The sequence below is a fragment of the Cervus elaphus genome, chromosome 22, assembly GCF_910594005.1.
Source record: "Cervus elaphus chromosome 22, mCerEla1.1, whole genome shotgun sequence".
NCBI lineage: Eukaryota > Metazoa > Chordata > Mammalia > Artiodactyla > Cervidae > Cervus > Cervus elaphus.
The window spans coordinates 59,175,747-59,195,035 of record NC_057836.1 but is presented as its reverse complement, the minus strand read 5'-3'; the positions used below and the strand labels follow the sequence as shown (position 1 = coordinate 59,195,035).

The following is a 19,289-nucleotide window of genomic DNA, read 5'->3' as shown; positions in this document are numbered from 1 at the left end:
AGTTTTCAGTTTTCAGTCACAGAGTAGCTATTAAGGAATTTTTAAATATTAGCCCTGATCTCTTATAAATGTTTTTACTAGAGATTTTAAAAATAATTTTATTGAATACTATCATTTATTCCATGATATTTTTAACTAGTACTTAAATATACAAAATTATAAAATTAGCAAAGCCTTATTTTACTTTGAGTTTGTGATTCAGATGGAGTTTGTGTACCATGAAGTATATCTACATCAGAGAATATAGGAAGACCAAAATTTGGAGTGAATTTTTGCTCTTTACAATCATAGCTCATGTAATTTATTACATAATTTAAATATTTATTTATCTAAAACATTTTTCGTAGAGTACAGACTTTTCAATCTGTTTCCTTCTGCATATTGACTTGGCTGCTGTGACAATGACCAGAAAGTTTTTCTTTGTTGATGTTCTCAGAAGACAGCCCTGGAGCCTGCACTTACGTCTCCATAATTGACTTTGCTATTACTCCTCTCCCAGTGGAATCCATCACAGGGGATGAGCAAAACCTCAAGGCTGAAATATCCTGAAGAAGGTTTCACAGGCTTAAAAATAACTAAGGCCATCATAAACACCATTGCTGATTACTCCAGCTCACGATCATGAACCCTGAACGACACAGGGTTGCTTAAATATGCAAGCGTACCCCATTATTCTTATTGTAGGAGGTACAGAGCATACTAGAATTAAGGAGAGGAACTCCCTATGTGTTTTTCCTTAGGTTTACTTCCCCTGACTAAAGGGTGAGATCCCTTGAATTGATGCAGCCTTGGTAGAAAGGCTAGGTAGAAGGGCGTTCGTTGCACTGTAAGGACTAGAATGTTCATCAGTTTCTCTCTGCTTCAAAAAGAGGGCTAAATGATTATGACATTTTAGAAATTAACTATTATAGAAATGAAATATTATAATGAGGAATATAAATGCATGTATTTGGGGGAATGGCTTCGATCTGAGGAAACGAACATATATTTGGAATAGCTTTAGGGAATTTTGTTATATCTAGTCTTAGCAATTTTTGCTGTTAATTTAACATATCAATAACTTATCTATTTCTATTATGTTTTCAAAGATGGATACAGTTATAGCAGAAATAAATAAATTGAGATGTAATAAGGTTAAAATATTTTCAATATATTTATTACTGTTATTACCATTGTATTGTGATTAAAACAAGGATTGCACTATCATAATGGCTACAAACACTATCATTGATATTATATGTGCCAATCCTGTTTTAGATAATGTATAATATTCCTAATTTAGATTGCTATGTAATACTCCTGTTTTAGATAAGCATAAATTTTAACTATAAACATATTAAAAATAAAAACTCAGAATGTGAGTAAAATTACACAGGAAAATATGCTACTTTCTTATTTACTTACCTGAAAAAATATGATTTAAACAAAAGAACCAAAGGACTTCCTTTACTGCTTAATAGACTAACAGTTTCAGAAGTCTAATGACATCTAATCCCTAATCTTGCATCTTCTTGACAATAAGATTGTTTTGTATGCAATATCTCATTAAGTTGTTAATCATATATATCTACATTTAAGACAGTATTGATAGCACTAGAATCAAAGCCACAGTTTCATTTATTTTGCCTTGTGCCTCTCAGCAGGTTTCTGCCATGGGTGACATGGGAACAACCAACCACTCAGAAGTGACCGACTTCATTCTTGTAGGCTTCAGGGTCCTCCCAGAGCTCCACATTCTCCTCTTCCTGATATTTTTGCTTGTCTATGCCATGATCCTCCTAGGAAATATTGGCATGATGGTCATTATTATGACTGATCCTCGGCTGAACACACCAATGTATTTCTTCCTAGGCAACCTGTCCTTCGTCGATCTCTTCTATTCTTCTGTTATTGCACCCAAGGCTATGATCAACTTCTGGTCTGAGAGCAAGTCCATCTCCTTTGCAGGCTGTGTGGCCCAGCTCTTTCTCTTTGCCCTCTTCATTGTGGCTGAGGGATTTCTCCTAGCAGTCATGGCGTATGACCGCTTCATTGCCATCTGCAATCCTCTCCTCTACACTGTCCAGATGTCAACACGTCTCTGTGTTCAGTTGGTGGCTGGTTCCTATTTTTGTGGCTGTATCAGCTCAGTTATTGAGACCAGCATGACATTTACTTTATCCTTTTGTGCTTCTCGGGCCATTGACCATTTTTACTGTGATGACCGTCCACTTCAAAGACTGTCTTGCTCTGACATCTTCATCCATAAACTGGTTTCTTTCTGTTTATCTGGCATCATTATCTTCCCTACCATCATAGTTATTATTGTTTCTTATTTGTACATTGTGTCCACAGTTCTAAAGATACCCTCCACCGAGGGACGTCAGAAAGCCTTCTCCACTTGCAGCTCCCACCTGGGAGTCGTGAGTGTCCTCTATGGTGCTGGCTCTTTTATGTATCTCACTCCTGACAGATTTCCTGAGCTGAGTAAAGTGGCCTCCTTGTGTTACACCCTACTCACCCCCATGTTGAATCCTCTGATTTACTGTCTGAGAAACAAAGATGTCAAAGACGCTCTGAGGAGGATCCTGAGGGAAAATATATTTTTATTTATTTCTGTTTAACAGTAATATACCTGAAAGACGCAGGCTTTATAACAACTTGGGGAAGCACTAACTCAAAAAATGCACCCATTGATCTTAGAAATATTTACTCTTAGAGAGTTAGTTTATTTGAATACCATGTACTTAAAACCAAAGAGTACATTTGGAATATATTTTGTCTGGCTGTTGATTTTGGAGTGTATGAAAAGACTTCCTCTGTACTTCATCTTAATTTTGGGTAAAAATAATTATTACCATGTAATTTTATTTTAGGGAAAATATATTCCAAATTTGCTTGTCTCTCTGAGATTGCTTCTTTTACATGTATTGTTAATCTTGAGTCAGTAACATGTGTTATTTGGATATGTATGCAATTGATAGAGGTAATCTGATGTAATGAGATTGATCTGATGTAATAAGCAAGAGAGAACAAAATATGAGATTTACTGGAGAAATCTCCATGAATGTTTAGTGAGAGAATCAGATGCTCTGAAGTGCACAGAGTCTGACGGGAGACTTGTATGTAACTTAATTGTTCAGAGGCTATGTGAGTGACACATTTATTTCATGGTTTCTCTGACTTGCTAGACTGATAAATTACTTTTGAATATTCTCCCTTTTCAAAAGAACACTGTAATAAAAAATAAGCAGGAATAAAAATAATTTATATTTTTTTAGATATACCTTACTATTCATTCATCAAATTAACATGTATTGAATTTTGATGTACTGTTCACCCTAAAAAATTCTTAGGTGTAAATAATTTCTGTACTTGAGCTCACAAACTGAGGGGGAAATAGCTGAATAGAGAGCTAACATGTCATATGGTCAACCCAGTGAATAAAGGAATATGCAGAAAATATCAAAAGAGAGCAGCTTTTATAGATGAGTGACCTAAATAATCAGGGAAAGCTTCAAAAGTACATATTGAAACATAAGCGGATGTGAGCAAGATGAAGCACAGAAGATTTTGTGCAAAGGAAATTAAATAACTATATTAAGCTCCCTAAAGTTTGACACCTGATTGTTAATGTGCAAGAGAGGGAGTGAGAGGTAAGACTTAAAAGGAAATTCATGGAAAGTGTGCACACATAAAACAAAGAAGTTGGCCTTTATTCTACAGGGAGCGGGGAAGCACTGGGGATATTTTTAAAAGGGTATATCATTTTCAAATTGGCATTTTATAAAAAATCACACTGGTAACTTCTATAAATATTCATAGAAGAAGCTAATCGATGAAAGTGTGTGATTGTCCAAGAAAGAGGTTTTGGTGGCCAGAACAATGGCAGTCTTCTAGGAGACAGTGAAGAGGGGGAATATCTTTAAGGCCATGAAGAACTGAGCTGAATATTAATTGATGGTTGGTAAAATGAGAACTGGGTAGAAGTGAATAGTGACTTCTAATGTTTGAGCATCTTTCATTGGGGAAATGCTACCTCATAATATGAAGAGGAAATAGGGGTAATATTGTTAATCATTAAGAAAATAAAATCAGGTCAGACTGAGCATTCAAATCCTGGTTTTACCTATGTCCTCCATATTCAACTGTATTGACTTTGCAGTAACTCTTGTTTCTCAGTTTAATAAAAGATTCAGGTCAGTTCAGTCGCTCAGTCATGTCTGACTCTGCAACCCCATGAATCACGGCACACCAGGCCTCCCTGTCCATCACTAACTCCTGGAGTTTACTCAAACTCACGTCCATCGAGTTGGTGATGCCATCCAGCCATCTCATCCTCTGTCGTCCCCTTCTCCTCCTGCCCCCAATCCCTCCCAGCATCAGGGTCTTTTCCAGTGAGTCAACTCTTCACATGAGGTGACCAAAGTATTGGAGTTTCAGCTTCAGCATCAGTTCTTCCAGTGAACACCCAGGACTGATTTCCTTTAGGATGGACTGGATCTCCTTGCAGTCCAAGGGACTCTCAAGAGTCTTCTCCAACCCCACAGTTCAAAAGTATCAATTCTTTGGCGCTCAGCTTTCTTTATAGTCCAACTCTCACATCCATACATGACTACTGGAAAAACCATAGCCTTGACTAGACGGACCTTTGTCCATTGGGCAAAGACCCTGTGCCTGGGATTTAGGTGAACTGGAATTAAAAAGAATTAAGAGCCTCTTTCATAGAAGGCTTGTTCCATTTAGGACTCAGTGTTGCATGAAAGATTCTGTACTTTATGCCCAAAGAGTCTGTACTTCAGTAAAATATGCTTAAGTAACTTCTTAAAGAGCACACTCTTCTAAAACATTATTACTTCTTTACTCATCTTTTGCTATTGCATTTATAATTATAGCTGATTATAGTGTCACAACTAGTAAGATTTTCTTTATTTAAATGATAGTGTTCATGGTATTGAATCCTCACCAGATGCTACTACACTAACAATAATTATGTTTAAAAGTTTTACCCTACTTTTAATATTCAGATTTTATATAAGAAATATCTAAATAAACCAGTTAATAATAAGTGTTATTTATTATTCAAATAATAAACACATATCATATTATAAATAAGTAAAGAGTAAATTTTCCATTTCCTTTGCTTTCTATTTTTCAGATGAAAATGAAACCTTCATTCAAAAAAAAAATATTTCTGAGTCTTTGTTCTAAAATGGAAATCTTTGAATCTAAAGAAGATCTACTCATTTTTTGTTCCAAACGCTTTATTGAGGAATAATTGGTGTGAAATAAACATTCAAAGTGCACCATTCTGTGAGTTTTAGCATCAATAAAAACACCACCACATTAAGATACTGAACACTACCTTCATTTCCAAAAGTTTGATTATGCCTCCTTTCAGTCCATGCTTCCCTCTAAACCCATCTGCAGATAACCAATGATCTGAACGATGTATGATGGAATCATACAGTATGGGCCTTTTCTCTCAGGCTTCTTTCACTGAGTAAAATTATTTTGAGATGTGTTCATTTTGTCATATATAAGTAACTCATTCTTTGTATTGCTTAGTAGTATTCCATTTTCCAATGTGCAAATTTTGTTTATGAACTCTTAAATGAGCAGTTGATATGTGCGCAGTTTTTAGATACTGTGAATAAAGCTGGTATGTGTTCATATGTATTTGCCTAGATTGTTTTCCTTTATCTTTGGTAAATGTTGAGGATTGAGATGCTTAGATCTTATAATAAATACATGTTTGACTTTTGGAAAGACAACCAAGGAAACATCTGGAAATGAAGAAAGAAGAAACAAAAAAATATTACCCAACAAAATCTACTAAGTCTCAGGAAGAGAAAATCGATGACATTTGAGCCAGGACCCACTCCCTCCCTGCCCTCTCTCATCCCAGCAGAGGTGAAAGTGCAGTCGGGCAAGTGCAGGCAGGGACACAGAGATGCCTCTGCCCCTGGATCCCAGTCAAAGGCTACCGTGTCCCCTTGATTGTAGTTGCTGCAACCATTACTTATCCCCTCCAGCTCCACGCTGAAGAAGCTCTATTCAAGGCTAGAGTTGCTGATAAGTCTGATGAGCTCTACCCAGCTCTCATTCATAGGGTAAACACTCTACCCTTAGCACGCCAGGCCAGGAGTATTACTGCTGCTCCACTCTCCCCAAAGACAGACGTGCAATACTCAGAAGACCATAGGCTACTGACCTTACCCAGAAACCTGCTCCTCAAGCAGCATCTTCTTGCCTGTTCAATCAGTCCCAGCCCCTGTAGGCCAGCTGTTGCTCTATACTACTGTGCTTTTCATACTTTTAAGATACTGTCCTATAAGATTTTAAATGTTTTCTTTATTTTTTATGTATTTTTTTATATGTTATTTGTTGAAAAGTATCATAAACCTATTAGAGTACAGTACTATGGAATTGACTGTGATAGTTGAGTACCTAGGCTAACTTGGTTGGACTTACAAACAAACTGAACTTACTAATGCACTGTAGAAACAGAGTTTCATTAGTATGTAGGCAACTTACTATACCTTAGCTGAAAAACACACTGGAGGGATTCAGCGGCACACTAGAAGTGCAGAAGATTGGATCAGTGACCTGTGGATGAAACTTCAATTAATAATCAAATTAGAAGAAAAAAGAGAATTTTATTTGAGGTTTATAATCTGAGAGGCAGTTACAATGCTAGCATCAGAAGAAAGGAAGATGATCTCTCTGGGCAAGCAGGCATTCCCATCTTTGAGGACCTCTGGTTAATGTGTAGGGGCTTCCCATGTGGAACTAGTGGTAAAGAACCTGCCTGCCAGTGCAGGAGACATAAGAGACATGGGTTCAATCCTTAGGTCAGGAAGATTTCCTGGAGGAGAGCATGGCAAGCCTCTCTAGTATTCTTGCCTGGAGAATCCAATGGACAGAGGAGCCTGGTGGGCTACAGTCTATAGGTTAATGTGTATTGCAGAAGCACACTGCATATTAGTGAGGGAGGGAGGAGGCCAAATAGACACACAGGGAGAATTTTGTGTCTATTTTTTCTTGTCCTGCCTCCAAATATAAATTTTATCTCATCACCTGGAACGCAAGGGCAGAAAAATATCATCCAAAGGAGCAGCAAAAAACAAACAAAATTCATAAAAAGCGTATATTAAAAAGTGAAGAACATGTAAGAACATCAAGCAGAGTAAAACACATGTTTCCAGAAGGAAAAGAATGAGAGAAAGAGGAATAAAACTAAATGAAGCAGTAATGGCTGGAAATGTGCATAATCTGAAGAAGGAAACACACACCCAGGTGCAGGAAGCACTGAGTTGCAAGTTAGTTAAATGAAAAGAGAACCACGCCAAACACATTATAGTTTAAATGTCAAAAACTAAAGATAAAGAATCTTCATTTTTAAAAAAAAGTTTATTCATTTGCTGTGGCATGTAGGATCTTCCTTGCTTGGCGCAGGGGCTCTCTAGTTCTGGGGCTCAGTCTTCAGAGAGAGCAGACTCACTAGTTGCAGCATCCGGGCTTAGTTGGCCTGTGGCACGTGGGAGCTTAGTTCCCAGACCAGATGTTGAGCCCACATCCCCTGCACTGCAAGGCAGATTCTCGACTGCTGGACTACCAGGGAAGTCCACAAAGAGAGAATCTTAAAAGGAGCAAGAAAAAGCAACTTTATACATACAGGGGTACCCATGAGATTATCAATTGACTTTTTTCAGCAGAAACTTTGCAGAACAGAGGGGAGTGGCATGATACATTCATAGTGCTAAAAGAAAAAAAAATGCAAACAAGAATATTCTAACCTGGAAAGATTATCCTTCAGAATCGAAGGAGAAATTAAGAGTTTTCCAGACCAGCAGAAGTTAAAGGGATTCATCACCACTAAACTGGACCTATAAGAAGTGTTAAAGTGACTCTTTGAGCTTAATTTCTAAAATATGCAAACAGCTCATACAACTTAGTAACAATAACAACAAAAACAACTCAAAAGAATGTGCTGAAGGCTTAAACAGAAATTTCTCCAAAGAAGACACAGATGGCCAATAGGCACATGAAAAGATGTTCATCACTGCTAATTGTTAGAGAAATGCAAATCAAAACTGCAATGAGGGGCCACTTCATAGCAGTCAGAATGACCATCATTAAGAAGTGTACAAATAAATGCTGGAAAAGGTGTAGAGAAAAGAGAACCATCCTACACTTTTGTTGGAAATATAAATTTGTACATCTCTGTGGAAAACCGTATGGAGATTACTCAAAAAACTAAAACCAGAGCAACCATATAATCCAGCAATTCCACTCCTGAGCATAATAGACACATAAATCTCTTATTCAAAAAGATACATGCACTCCTATGTCATAGCAGCACTATTTACAATAGCAAGACATGGAAACAACCTAAATGAACATCAACAGATGAATGGATAAAGATATATACAATGGAATATTATGGAGCATAAAAATTGAAATAATGCCATTTGCAGCAACATGGCATTGGACCTAGAGATTATCATACTAAACAAAGTAAGTTTCAGAAAGAGAAAGACAAATGCCATATGATATCACTTATGTGTGGAATCTAAAATATGACACAAATGAACTTATCTATGTAACAGAAATAGAATCACAGACATAAAAGAACAGACTTGTTGGTTGCCATAGTGGAGGGAGGGGAAAGGAGGCATAGATGGGGAGTTTGGGATTAGCAGATGGAAACTATTATGTATAGAATAGATAACCAACAAGGTCTTGCTTTAGAGCACACGGATCTATATTCAATATCCTGTAAAACCATAATGGAAAAAGATATGAAAAAGAATAAAAAAGGGAAACTTTTAAGTCAAAAAGAAAAGCTGCTATGTTGTAAAGGAGATGTTTGAAAGTAAAAATCTCACTGGTAAAAGCAAATATATAGTAAAAGTAATGGTTAAACCACTTGAAAGCTACTATGAAGATTAAAAGACAAAATTAGTAAAATGAACAACTACTGCAATAATTAGTTGAGGTATATAAAATATATATCAAATATATAACACATGGGGTGAGTAAAAATTTATTTAGAATGCCAGCAATGTAAAACAGCAACTTTTAAGTTGCTTTATATGTATATACGTAATTTATATAATAATCACAGAACAAGCTGAGATATTTTGATCATCACCCCTTTTGGTAACTAAATCACTGCAGATGGTGACTGCAGCCATGAAATTAAAAGACACTTGCTCATTAGAAGAAAAGTAATGACCAACCCTAGACTGCATATTAAAAAGCAGAGACATTACTTTGCCACAAAGTTCTGTCTAGTCGAGGTTATGATTTTTCCAGTAGTCGTGTATGGATTGGACTATAAAGAAAGCTGAGCACCAAAGAATTGATGCTTTTGAACCTTGGTGTTGGAGAAGACTCTTGAGAATCCCTAAGACTGCAAAGCGATCCAACCAGTCCATCCTAAAGGAGACCAGTCCTGAATATCCATTGGAAGGACTGATGCTGAAGCTGAAACTCAAATACTTTGGCCACCTCATGCGAGAGGTGTTGGAGAAGACTCTTGAGAATCCCTAGGACTGCAAAGTGATCCAACCAGTCCATCCTAAAGGAGACCAGTCCTGAATATTCATTGGAAGAACTGATGCTGAAGCTGAAATTCCAATACATTGGCCACCTCATGTGAAGAGCTGACTCATTTGAAAAGACCCTGATGCTGGGAAAGATTGAAGGCAGGAGGAGAGGGGGACGACAGAGGATGAGATGGTTGGATGGCATCACCAACTCAATGGACATGAGTTTGAGTAAACTCTAGGAGTTGGTGATGGACAGGGAGGCCTGGCGTGCTGCAGTTCATAGGGTTGCAAAAAGTTGGACATGACTGAGTGACTGAACTGAACTGAACTGAAAAATGACTAAATCACAAGTCAAAATTTTTTTCATAATAAAAACTTTTTGTCAGATGGCAACTCCTATCAGTTCTTGCAAATCTTGAAAGTAGGAACAATTTCAGTGTTTTAATATCTCCTCTTCAGAACAAAAAGGAGGAAAAATTCTCCATCTTTCAATGCTATTAAGACAGCTTGAGTCTATACTGTGCCATGATTAGTATGAAGAAACCAAATGATGCTTTGTCTTGATGATGAATATATTCACAACAATTCGAAATTAAATCCAGTAAAAGCAGAAAAAGATATCTCAAGACTTCAGATATAATATAATTGGTTAATATTTTTCATTTTATATTCACCCATTTTTTGAAACTGAGAATGATTTCTTACAGGCCTTACTTTTGATGAGGGAAAGAACACAAGGAGGGTAAGAAAAATAGGACTGACAATGCCAAAAATGAACTTCGTCTCAGGAGACAGGGTGGTGTTGGGGCCTTTGCACATTGCTATTTATTTTCAGCCAACCTCCCCTCTTCAGGACCATATGATGGGGGTGGAAGCCAAGTAACTAAGAAATACTTGGATTTATTAACCGTTATTCTGGAAATTCCACTGAATCACAGTACCCAGAATCTGTGCCTTAGATTTACTCGGAGTTGACAATTAACAACCACCAGATGGCAGCAAACCGCAGCTATGTCAAGCGTTTGCTTCTGGAGACAGAAGCCTCCAAGAATACTGATCAGTTCTGCAAATCCTTTCTTGGGTGATACCATTGACTCTACAGTAACTAAGTACTACTTTTAGGGGAAAAGATATTTTGATACTGATAATGGTAATAATAATAACAGTTGAAGCTAGTATGAATTGAAAAACGTTCTTGTGCCCAAAGCTTAATTTATAATATTTTATGTAATCCTTAACATCTAAGTAGGGAAAATAATAGTGTTCAATCAATCTTAAAATCATTCAAAAAGTTTTCAAATCTATGCTCAGTGGTGCGTAGCCTTACAGCTAAGCTATCTGATACTAGAAGCAATACTCTTATCTGATTCTTACAAATGAGGATTGTAAACAAATCAATGATTTACTAAATGCAAATAAGAATTATTTTTAATGCAAAAGAATGAAGTTCACTGAAATAATGAGTAATATTAGCAGAGAAATTTTTGAAAAAGATGTATCCCTATCAGGTATTAAATCCTATTGTGCAATTAGCATGTGATACTAGCATGAAGAGACAAGCAAATCAATGGAAGAAAACAAAGAACTTGAAATGCATCTAATATGTATAAAATGTACCACATGATCAAGGGCTTCCCAGGTGGCACAGTAGTAAAGAATCTGCCTGCCAATGCAGGAGATGCAAGAGACACACGTTCTACTCCTGGGTCAAGAATATGCCCCTGGAGTAGGAAATGGCAACCCACTCCAGTATTCTTGCCTGGAAAACTCCATGGACAGAGAAGCCTGGCAGGTTACAGTCCATGGAGTCTCAAAGAGTCAGACATGACAGAGCACACACACAAGGTACTACATGATCACAATAAAAAATCTCACAAACTAAAATAAATTATTATTTATTAGAAACTTTGATATAATTTGGGGCCCTCTTGGCTAATATTTTACCAGAAGACCAGTAATTTCTTGATCCTGCCTGACTTTGCATCCTATCACAAATTATCTGACTTATTTGCCCAAAGTAACAGTACCGAATTATCATTAGCATCATTATTTTAATTGGTTGGAACTGAGTGTCAAATTGAACTAAAGCATTTGGGGAAGCCATGAGTTCTTGAAGTAATTCCCCTTTTGCCTAAATTCAATTGTTAGTATTAGTTTAGGGAAGAGAGAAAAAAACCTAGTTACTATGGAATTGAGTACAACCCATGTGCAACACGATGTGTGGGCTTCCTTGTGGCTCAGTTGGTAAAGAATCCACCTGCAATGTGGGAGACCTGGGTTTGATCCCTGGGTTGGGAAGATCCCCTGGAGAAGGGAAAAGCTACCCACTCCAGTATTCTGGCCTGGAGAATTGCATGGACTATACAGTCCATGGGGTCGCAAAGAGTCAGACACTACTGAGCGACTTTCACTTTCACGTGTGAGACAAAGAAAAAAGAAAGAAATAACCTGGTCTGACCTGACATGGATAATTGTCAGAACAGTGACAAACAAGTCTATAAAATTTTAAATAAAACAAGTGGTTCTCTCCCATTTATCATTTAGCTTGATTAGATTCCTAGATTCTTATTTAGTATTCACATATATATTTAAAGAAACAAAATAAAATTATGGCAAAAACTTTTACTTCCCCCCCCTTTTTTTAAGAGAAATATTGGCAAGTTGATAGAAAAAAATTGGATCAAGACCTCAGTCTATCTTATATTGAAGAAGTATTTTATAATAACCAATATTTTAAATTAATATATTAAAATTAGCGTTAGAAAGTATTTGATTTTCAGTGCATAAGTATATGTAATAGTTTAAAAGAGAAGACCCATAAATAAAACTTTATTAAAATATCTTGCTCTACACCAAAAATAAATTGATTAATGTGTTTAATAGAAATACAGAATATTATTTATACACATAATAAAAGAAGAATGGTCAAATTTGTTATAGGTCCCAGACTGGCTCCATATCCATACTTCCATTCAGCAATTGATTGTTTCTAGGCTGTGAGACTATATTTTTAAACTATGCCACCTGCTTTGGAAGATATATTTGGGTAATTAAATCCTGGAGCCATACTGGTGAAGAGTGTTGGCTACACCAAACTGCTTAGTCTCAGTTTCCTCAATTGAAAATCATTATTAAAAATGATTATGACATATAGTACCTGTTAATACGTATCAGCCTTTATTATTATAAACATTTTATACTAAGATGAAAATGGGGAAATGAAAAGTAGTAAAATATTATTAACACATTTGCCATATAAATAACTGTTTCTCAAATACTATATGATGGGCTTCTGTTTTACAATAACTTTATGGATGATATACCTTAGAATAAAACCTGGATCTTGGAAAAGAATAGACCTTTCATCATAAGTGTTCTATGTAACCAAACATTAATATTCCATTTTGCCACTTAGTCAATGAGGCTGTTATCTTGCTCAGACAAATATCAGTTTAATTGCTTTGTAGAATTAAACAAAGTTTTTTTCCTGATTTAAGTAATAATTATTATATCTCTTGATGAAGGTGAAAAAGCTGTCTTGAAACTCAACATTCAAAAAACTAAGATGATGGCCTCTGGTCCCATCACTTCATGGCAAGTAGAAGGGGATAAGGTAGAATCAGTGAAAAATTTTATTTTCTTGGGGTCTCAAATCTTTGCAGACAGTGACTGCAGCCTTGAAATTAAAATACACTTGCTCTTTGGAAGGAAAACTATGACAAACCTAGCCAGGTTATTAAAAAACAGACATCACTTTGCTGATAAAGGTCCATATAGTTAAAGCTATGGTTTTTCCAGTAATCATGTATGAATGTGAGGGTTTGCCGGGAGCCGGCACACGAGATCCCACCCATGACAAGGTCCTGAGGAGGAGACCTGACAAGCAAGGCTGATCAGGACTTCAGGGATTTTGAAAAGCTGCCCCAGCGCTCACCTTAAACATGATCTCCGTCTTTCTGATGCTTGCTATATTAGACTACGCCCTAATTTCTGTGACATGGGTAGAAGGTCTTCCCCGATCTCTCTCCAAACAGAATCAACTTAGAACTTTAATTAATATGTCCCCCGGACGGTGGTATCCTATAAGATTATCCAGGATGAAAGGAGTGTTTCAATTTAGACCCCTTTGCTGGCATTCTAGCCTGCTTGGCAAATGCGTACTAATGCACATGACTGCTCATGACACCTTAATCATAAACAGCATAAAGAACCTGATCACACAAAAGACCCTAATAGGCACAGAGCCCTTTGGGGGTGAGGAAGCCCTATTGGAGAACACAAAAATGTTATCCTAAAAGTGGTTATAGCTAAAGATTTAGAAAAATAAGAGTTTAGAATTGTTAATTTTAACCAGGAATGCTAAACAGGGGCTGTCTCATTGGAGCTGCAGAGTCTTTGTGTGGTAAACCTTTTAGATAAATTTAACTGATAACTTCTGCAAAAGGACTGACCTTTGTGTTCGTTAAAGAATAGATTATGGAAAACAGCTTTGCATTCACCTAGGTCATAAAATGTCAATAGGCCCCAAGGCCAGAAGATAATGTACAAGACCCTCATAAACAAAGAAGCATGCAGAAAACACCCTGGTTTCCTGAAGAACAAGATGATGTAATATTAAACTATCTTTCCCTTAGAAATGTACTAATTTAGGGTATAAAAGCCACGGTAAAAAATAAAGCATTGCCAGACTCTGCCAGACTCTGCTGCACCCCACTGTCTGGTCACTCTCTCTCTCTCTCTCTCTCTCTCTCTCTCTCTCTCGTTCCCTCTCTCGTTCTCTCCCTCGTTCTCTCTCTCTCCCTCACAGACTTGGCCCTATCAAGGCTGGTCTCACGTCTCTCTCTCGCCGATGCCATTCATCCTGAGGGTATCCCCTGGATCTTGCCAAGGCTGGACCCCAGCAAGGGTTAAACCATAAAGAAGGCTGAGTTCTGAAGAATTGATGCTTTTGAAATTGTGGTGCTGGAGAAGACTTGAGAGTCCCTTGGACTGCAAGGAGATCAAACCAGTTAATCCTAAAGGAAATAAACCCTGAATATTTGTTGGAAGGACTGATGCTGAAGTTGAAGCTCCAATACTTTGGCCACTTGATGCTAAGAGATAACTGTTTGGGAAAGAAGCTGAAGCTCAGAAAGATTGAAGGCAAAAGAACAGGGCGACAGAGGATGAGATGGTTAGATGGCATCACCGATTCAATGGACATAAATTTGAGCAAGCTCCAGGAGATAGTGGAGGACAGAGGAGAATGGTGTGCTACAGTCCATGGAGTCAGAGAGTCAGACATGGCTTAGCAGCTGAACATCAACAAAATATATGTGTGAACTATGGTATAATATTATTCACACAGATACAATATTATTCATTCAGATATAATATTATTTTAATGAGTAAAAGCAACCCTTAATATTTACTTCCTAATCAAGGTAATATTGAAATGCAGATATTATTATCACAAGTTGAGAACACACATGTTTTCATATGTCCTAATCAAATAAAATAATGATCTATGTACCTAAATTATTAAAAATATTTTATAAAGCAGCAAAATATTTATTTTTATATATGCAAATATCTTTGGCATAGTAATTTTGCAAAAACAAGAATAATGATGACATTTAGAAAACACGGTTTGCCCATTATGTATTATAATAACATTACAAATATGAGCAGAGAATCATTTACTGTGTAATACTCTTTTCACAGCATCTTTCACATCCCTGTTTCTCAGACTGTATATTAGAGGATTTAACATTGGGATTACAAGGGTGTAGAACACAGCTACAAGCTTGTGCTCTTCTGGAGAGGAGATGGCTCCAGGTTGGGCATACATGAAGAACCCAGTCCCGTAGAATAAGCTCACCGCTGCCACATGAGAGCCACAGGCGGAGAACGTCCTACTCCTGCCGTGGGTTGAAGGGATCTTTAGGACAGAAGAGAGGATATATGCCTAGGAAACCAGAATGACAGTTGTGGTGGTGATGATGATGAGAGCAGAAAGAATACACAGACCAACCTCGTTCACAAAGGTGTCCACACAGGAGATCTTGATGAGGGCTGGGACATCACAGAAAAAGTGGTCCAATCTGTTTTCCCCACAGAAACACAAACTGAAGGTGAAACCTGTTTGGACGACAGCATTGATGCAGCCGCAGGTATAAGAGCCGGTTACCAACTGAACACAGAGTTTTGGGGACGTGTGCCCAGGACACAGGAGTGGGGAGCAAATGGCTGAGAACTGACCACATGTCATGACAGCCAGAAGAAAGCCCTCAGCGGTGACAGACAGAGCAAAGGAGAAAAACTGGACTGCACAGCCTCTGTAAGAAATTTTCTGTTCACTAGACAAGAAGCTGGCTAAAGTTTTGGGAGCAATGGCTGTGGAGTAGCAGAGATCTAAATAGGACAAGTTTCTAAGGGAGAAATACATAGGCATTTGAAGTCTGGAGTCCATCTTAATGACAACTATCATGCTGATATTTCCCACCAGAGTGACCACATAGACCAGCAGGAATCCTAGAAAAAGGAGGATCTGTAGCTTTGGGGGGGTTCTAAATCCCAGCAAAATAAACTCAGTCACCTCTGAGAAGTTCCTATTACACTCACTCTTCATAACTGAGGTATGGCTAGGACTGAAGAGATGGTTACATGAACAAAATGAATGATCAGAATACGTTATAGTAAAAATAAGTAGGAACCAGTATGGAAAAGATTCATTTCATACTATGTTGTCCCAATATTTTACAAAGCACCAATGAATATAACGAGATTGCAATTCTTAAAATGTCATACTAGTGAAGAGTTCTGTCTGATTAGCCTTTTTCATATATGCTCATTTGTAAATAGTGCAGATTGGCTGTCCAAGTATGCTTTGGTAAAGTGGAGATTCTAAGAAAATATCTGGAAATAAGAGCCTTCCCCCACCCTGGATTTGTTATCAGTTTACTGCTGTTGAAAGTTGCTTCCATGGATGATATTTCTCACAGACATTATAATCCACTTTTTTACCTAAAATAAAATCTGTTCAATTCATAATCTCATCTTATTATTGAAAAATAATATGTAAATATTATATTTGTCTTTCTTACATAAGGAGGAAGACTCCAGGTCCTCACAACAGCATGATTCTTTTACACATTTATATCATATCTTTGTTTCTTTCATTTTTTGTCCCTATGATGACATACAATTTTAGGGGCACAGTTTTCTAAGAACAGAATGATTCTTGCTGATATTTCCTAAACACAATGAAATCAGACTTTCGTGTTTCCCTTTGTTCCTTCCTACTTTTCTTCTCTCTTTTGCTTGCTTTGGATTTTGCAAATTAGAATGCAAGTGGAGAATTCTAAGATCTTGACAGAGATTTTCCTGTCTTTTCAGAAACAGGCAAATTTAGTTAGAGATACAATAATATGTGCATAAGAGTGATAAGCATATAGGACAATTTAACAATAGCTTCAAAAGAAAAACTATGTATTTAAACAAGCTTGTATTATTTAGATTTATGCTATATAACTGTAAAACATCCTCAGATTAAAATGCAGTGAGAGGTAAGGAATGGAAGTAATATTTATTCTAATTTTATAAATGGGGAAATTGGGACAAAAGCAGATTTAATTGGTTTAGAGTCATGAGGTTTATCAGCATAATGATTTTTTATTCAATAGTCATAAAATGTAAAAGAAAACTGGCAAGCAGTAAATTTAAAACTTGTATACTATAGAAATATCTTTTATAACCTTATGAGAATAGAAATTTATAATTTTATCTATAATTATAGTAAATAAATAAAATTATATATGATCTAAAAACATAAAATGTCTCATAATGTTTCTTATAATTTTTATAATTGGAATTGCTATGGTTTTCATTCTGACATAATTTTAAGATAGTTGGAACTATTAAAGTATATTAAAATCAATTTGGAGCAGTTGCAATATCTACTCTTTTAAAAAAAATAGTGGTTAACAGAAATGTTGACTGACAAAATTTTAATAGAATACAGAGCAATGGTCAAAATGCATTCTGGCAGTGTTGTCAACTACAAAATGTATAATTTTCTTAAGATTCATATTTTATATAAAGTTTTTGGTTTCAACAGAAAAATTAAAAAGAATGATGTAGAGAAATGTATCTAAAAGAGAAGAGAACTGAGAATAAACAACTTAAATATAAAATATATTCTTAAGAATGGGTACCACTTCTCATCTTAGTAAACCTTCTACCATAGTTTCTGTATTATACATTTATGAAGAAATAACAGGAAGAAAAGAACCAAACCTTTAACAGGAAATTTTTCTGCATGGTGAATTTCATTTCCTTACTGTTAAGATCATGTCTCAAATTGCTAAGGTGAACAAGTGCTAACACAATTTATAACTTATCTTTCTTTCTCTTTTCTGTTTTGTTTACTGTAGTTTTCATTGATTAAACCAATAAATATACCTGGAATGGGAGGGAAGCCAAAATGGTGGACACGCTCTCTGCAAAGTATTCATCACGGACTAAGGTCTCTCTCACCATTACTATATTTTGTATCACAATGCAAAAATTAAAATGAGAGAAGAAATTATTAATTAGAAAACTCACAAGACCATTAGAAAGTTAGAAGCTCTCTCTAGAGGCTGTATGATCTAAACTTCTTAGAGAACAGAATTTTTAAAAAGTACATTTAGATGAGAAACACTTGATTCTCTTTTCATTTTCGTGATTTAACACACAGGGACATTCATGATTTTTCATTAGAATGTATTACAAGCTTTAGTTTTGAAAACACGTTTCTTTACTGTGAAAACTTCATGCTTGTATTAAGATTAGAACAGAGAGAAATCTAATCAGTCAATGGGAGTAATGTTGGTAAAGAAGGAGTGATATTTTTAAAATATTATTGGACTATAATTGATGTAAAATTTTGTGTTACTTTCTGCTTACAACAAAGTGAATCGATATACATATACATATATCCACTCATCTTTAAATACCTTTCACATGTAGGGCATTACAGAGTATTGAGTAGAGTTCCCAGTGCTATACAGTAGAATCCTATTCGTTATCTAGTTGACATATAGAAGTGAGGATGTGTCAATCCCAGTGTCCCAATTTGTCCTTCACCCCCTGTCCTCTCTTGACAACTATAAGTTTGTTTTCTACATCCATGACTATATATCTCTGTTGTAAATAAGTTCATCTGTACCATTTTTTGATTCTGCATATAGTATATAAGTGACACTATATATTTGCTGTTCTCTGAATTACTGCACTAAGTATGACAGTTATCTATGTTACTGCTAGTGACATTGTTTCCTCATTTTTATGGCTGAGTAATATTCCACTATATATATCTACATATATATATATATATACATATATATATATATATATATATATATATATATATACACACCCCACATCTTCCTTCTCCATTCCTCTCTCAATGAACATTTAGATTTCTTATCCTTCCTGGCTGTTGTAAATAGTGCTATAGTGAACATTGGGGAGGATATGTCTTTTTGAATTATGTTTTTTCCTGGGGAAACTTTGAGGTTACATAGGTATTAGGAAGATCAGAATGTCATAGCTTTACCTGTGATTTCAAGGCACTAGAAAAGGGGTGTAAAAAGATCTCAGAAGTCTGAAAGTCTCTTCATGGCTGAGAACCATGGCAAGGTTTCTGTACTAGGTGCTGGAACCAAAACGAGAAACAATACAAGAAGCAGATTGAAAAAGAAAGAAATGCATTCACCGCCCACATCCTCA

The 19,289-nt window shown here is 36.2% G+C and overlaps 1 protein-coding gene and 1 pseudogene across 1 annotated transcript; one reads left to right on the top strand and one right to left on the bottom strand.

Moving 5' to 3' along the window:
* The first annotated feature begins 1,652 nt into the window (after positions 1-1,652).
* LOC122680437 (olfactory receptor 9K2-like) lies at positions 1,653-2,855 on the top strand. The gene is made up of 2 exons (XM_043881793.1): positions 1,653-2,563; positions 2,813-2,855. The coding sequence occupies exons 1-2, from the start codon at positions 1,653-1,655 to the stop codon at positions 2,853-2,855; spliced, it is 954 nt and encodes a 317-aa protein (XP_043737728.1).
* Positions 2,856-15,210: 12,355 nt separating this feature from the next.
* On the bottom strand, positions 15,211-16,146 carry LOC122679997 (annotated as a pseudogene).
* Positions 16,147-19,289: the final 3,143 nt, after the last annotated feature.

What these genes read in the sequence shown, in the direction of transcription:
- LOC122680437 (XM_043881793.1), top strand. Translation starts at nt 1,653, where the DNA reads ATGGGTGACATGGGAACAACCAACCACTCAGAAGTGACCGACTTCATT. An exon ending in GTCAAAGACGCTCTGAGGAG is followed by an intron (nt 2,564 to 2,812) that starts GATCCTGAGGGA and finishes GTACTTCATCTT; the next exon opens with AATTTTGGGTAAAAATAATT.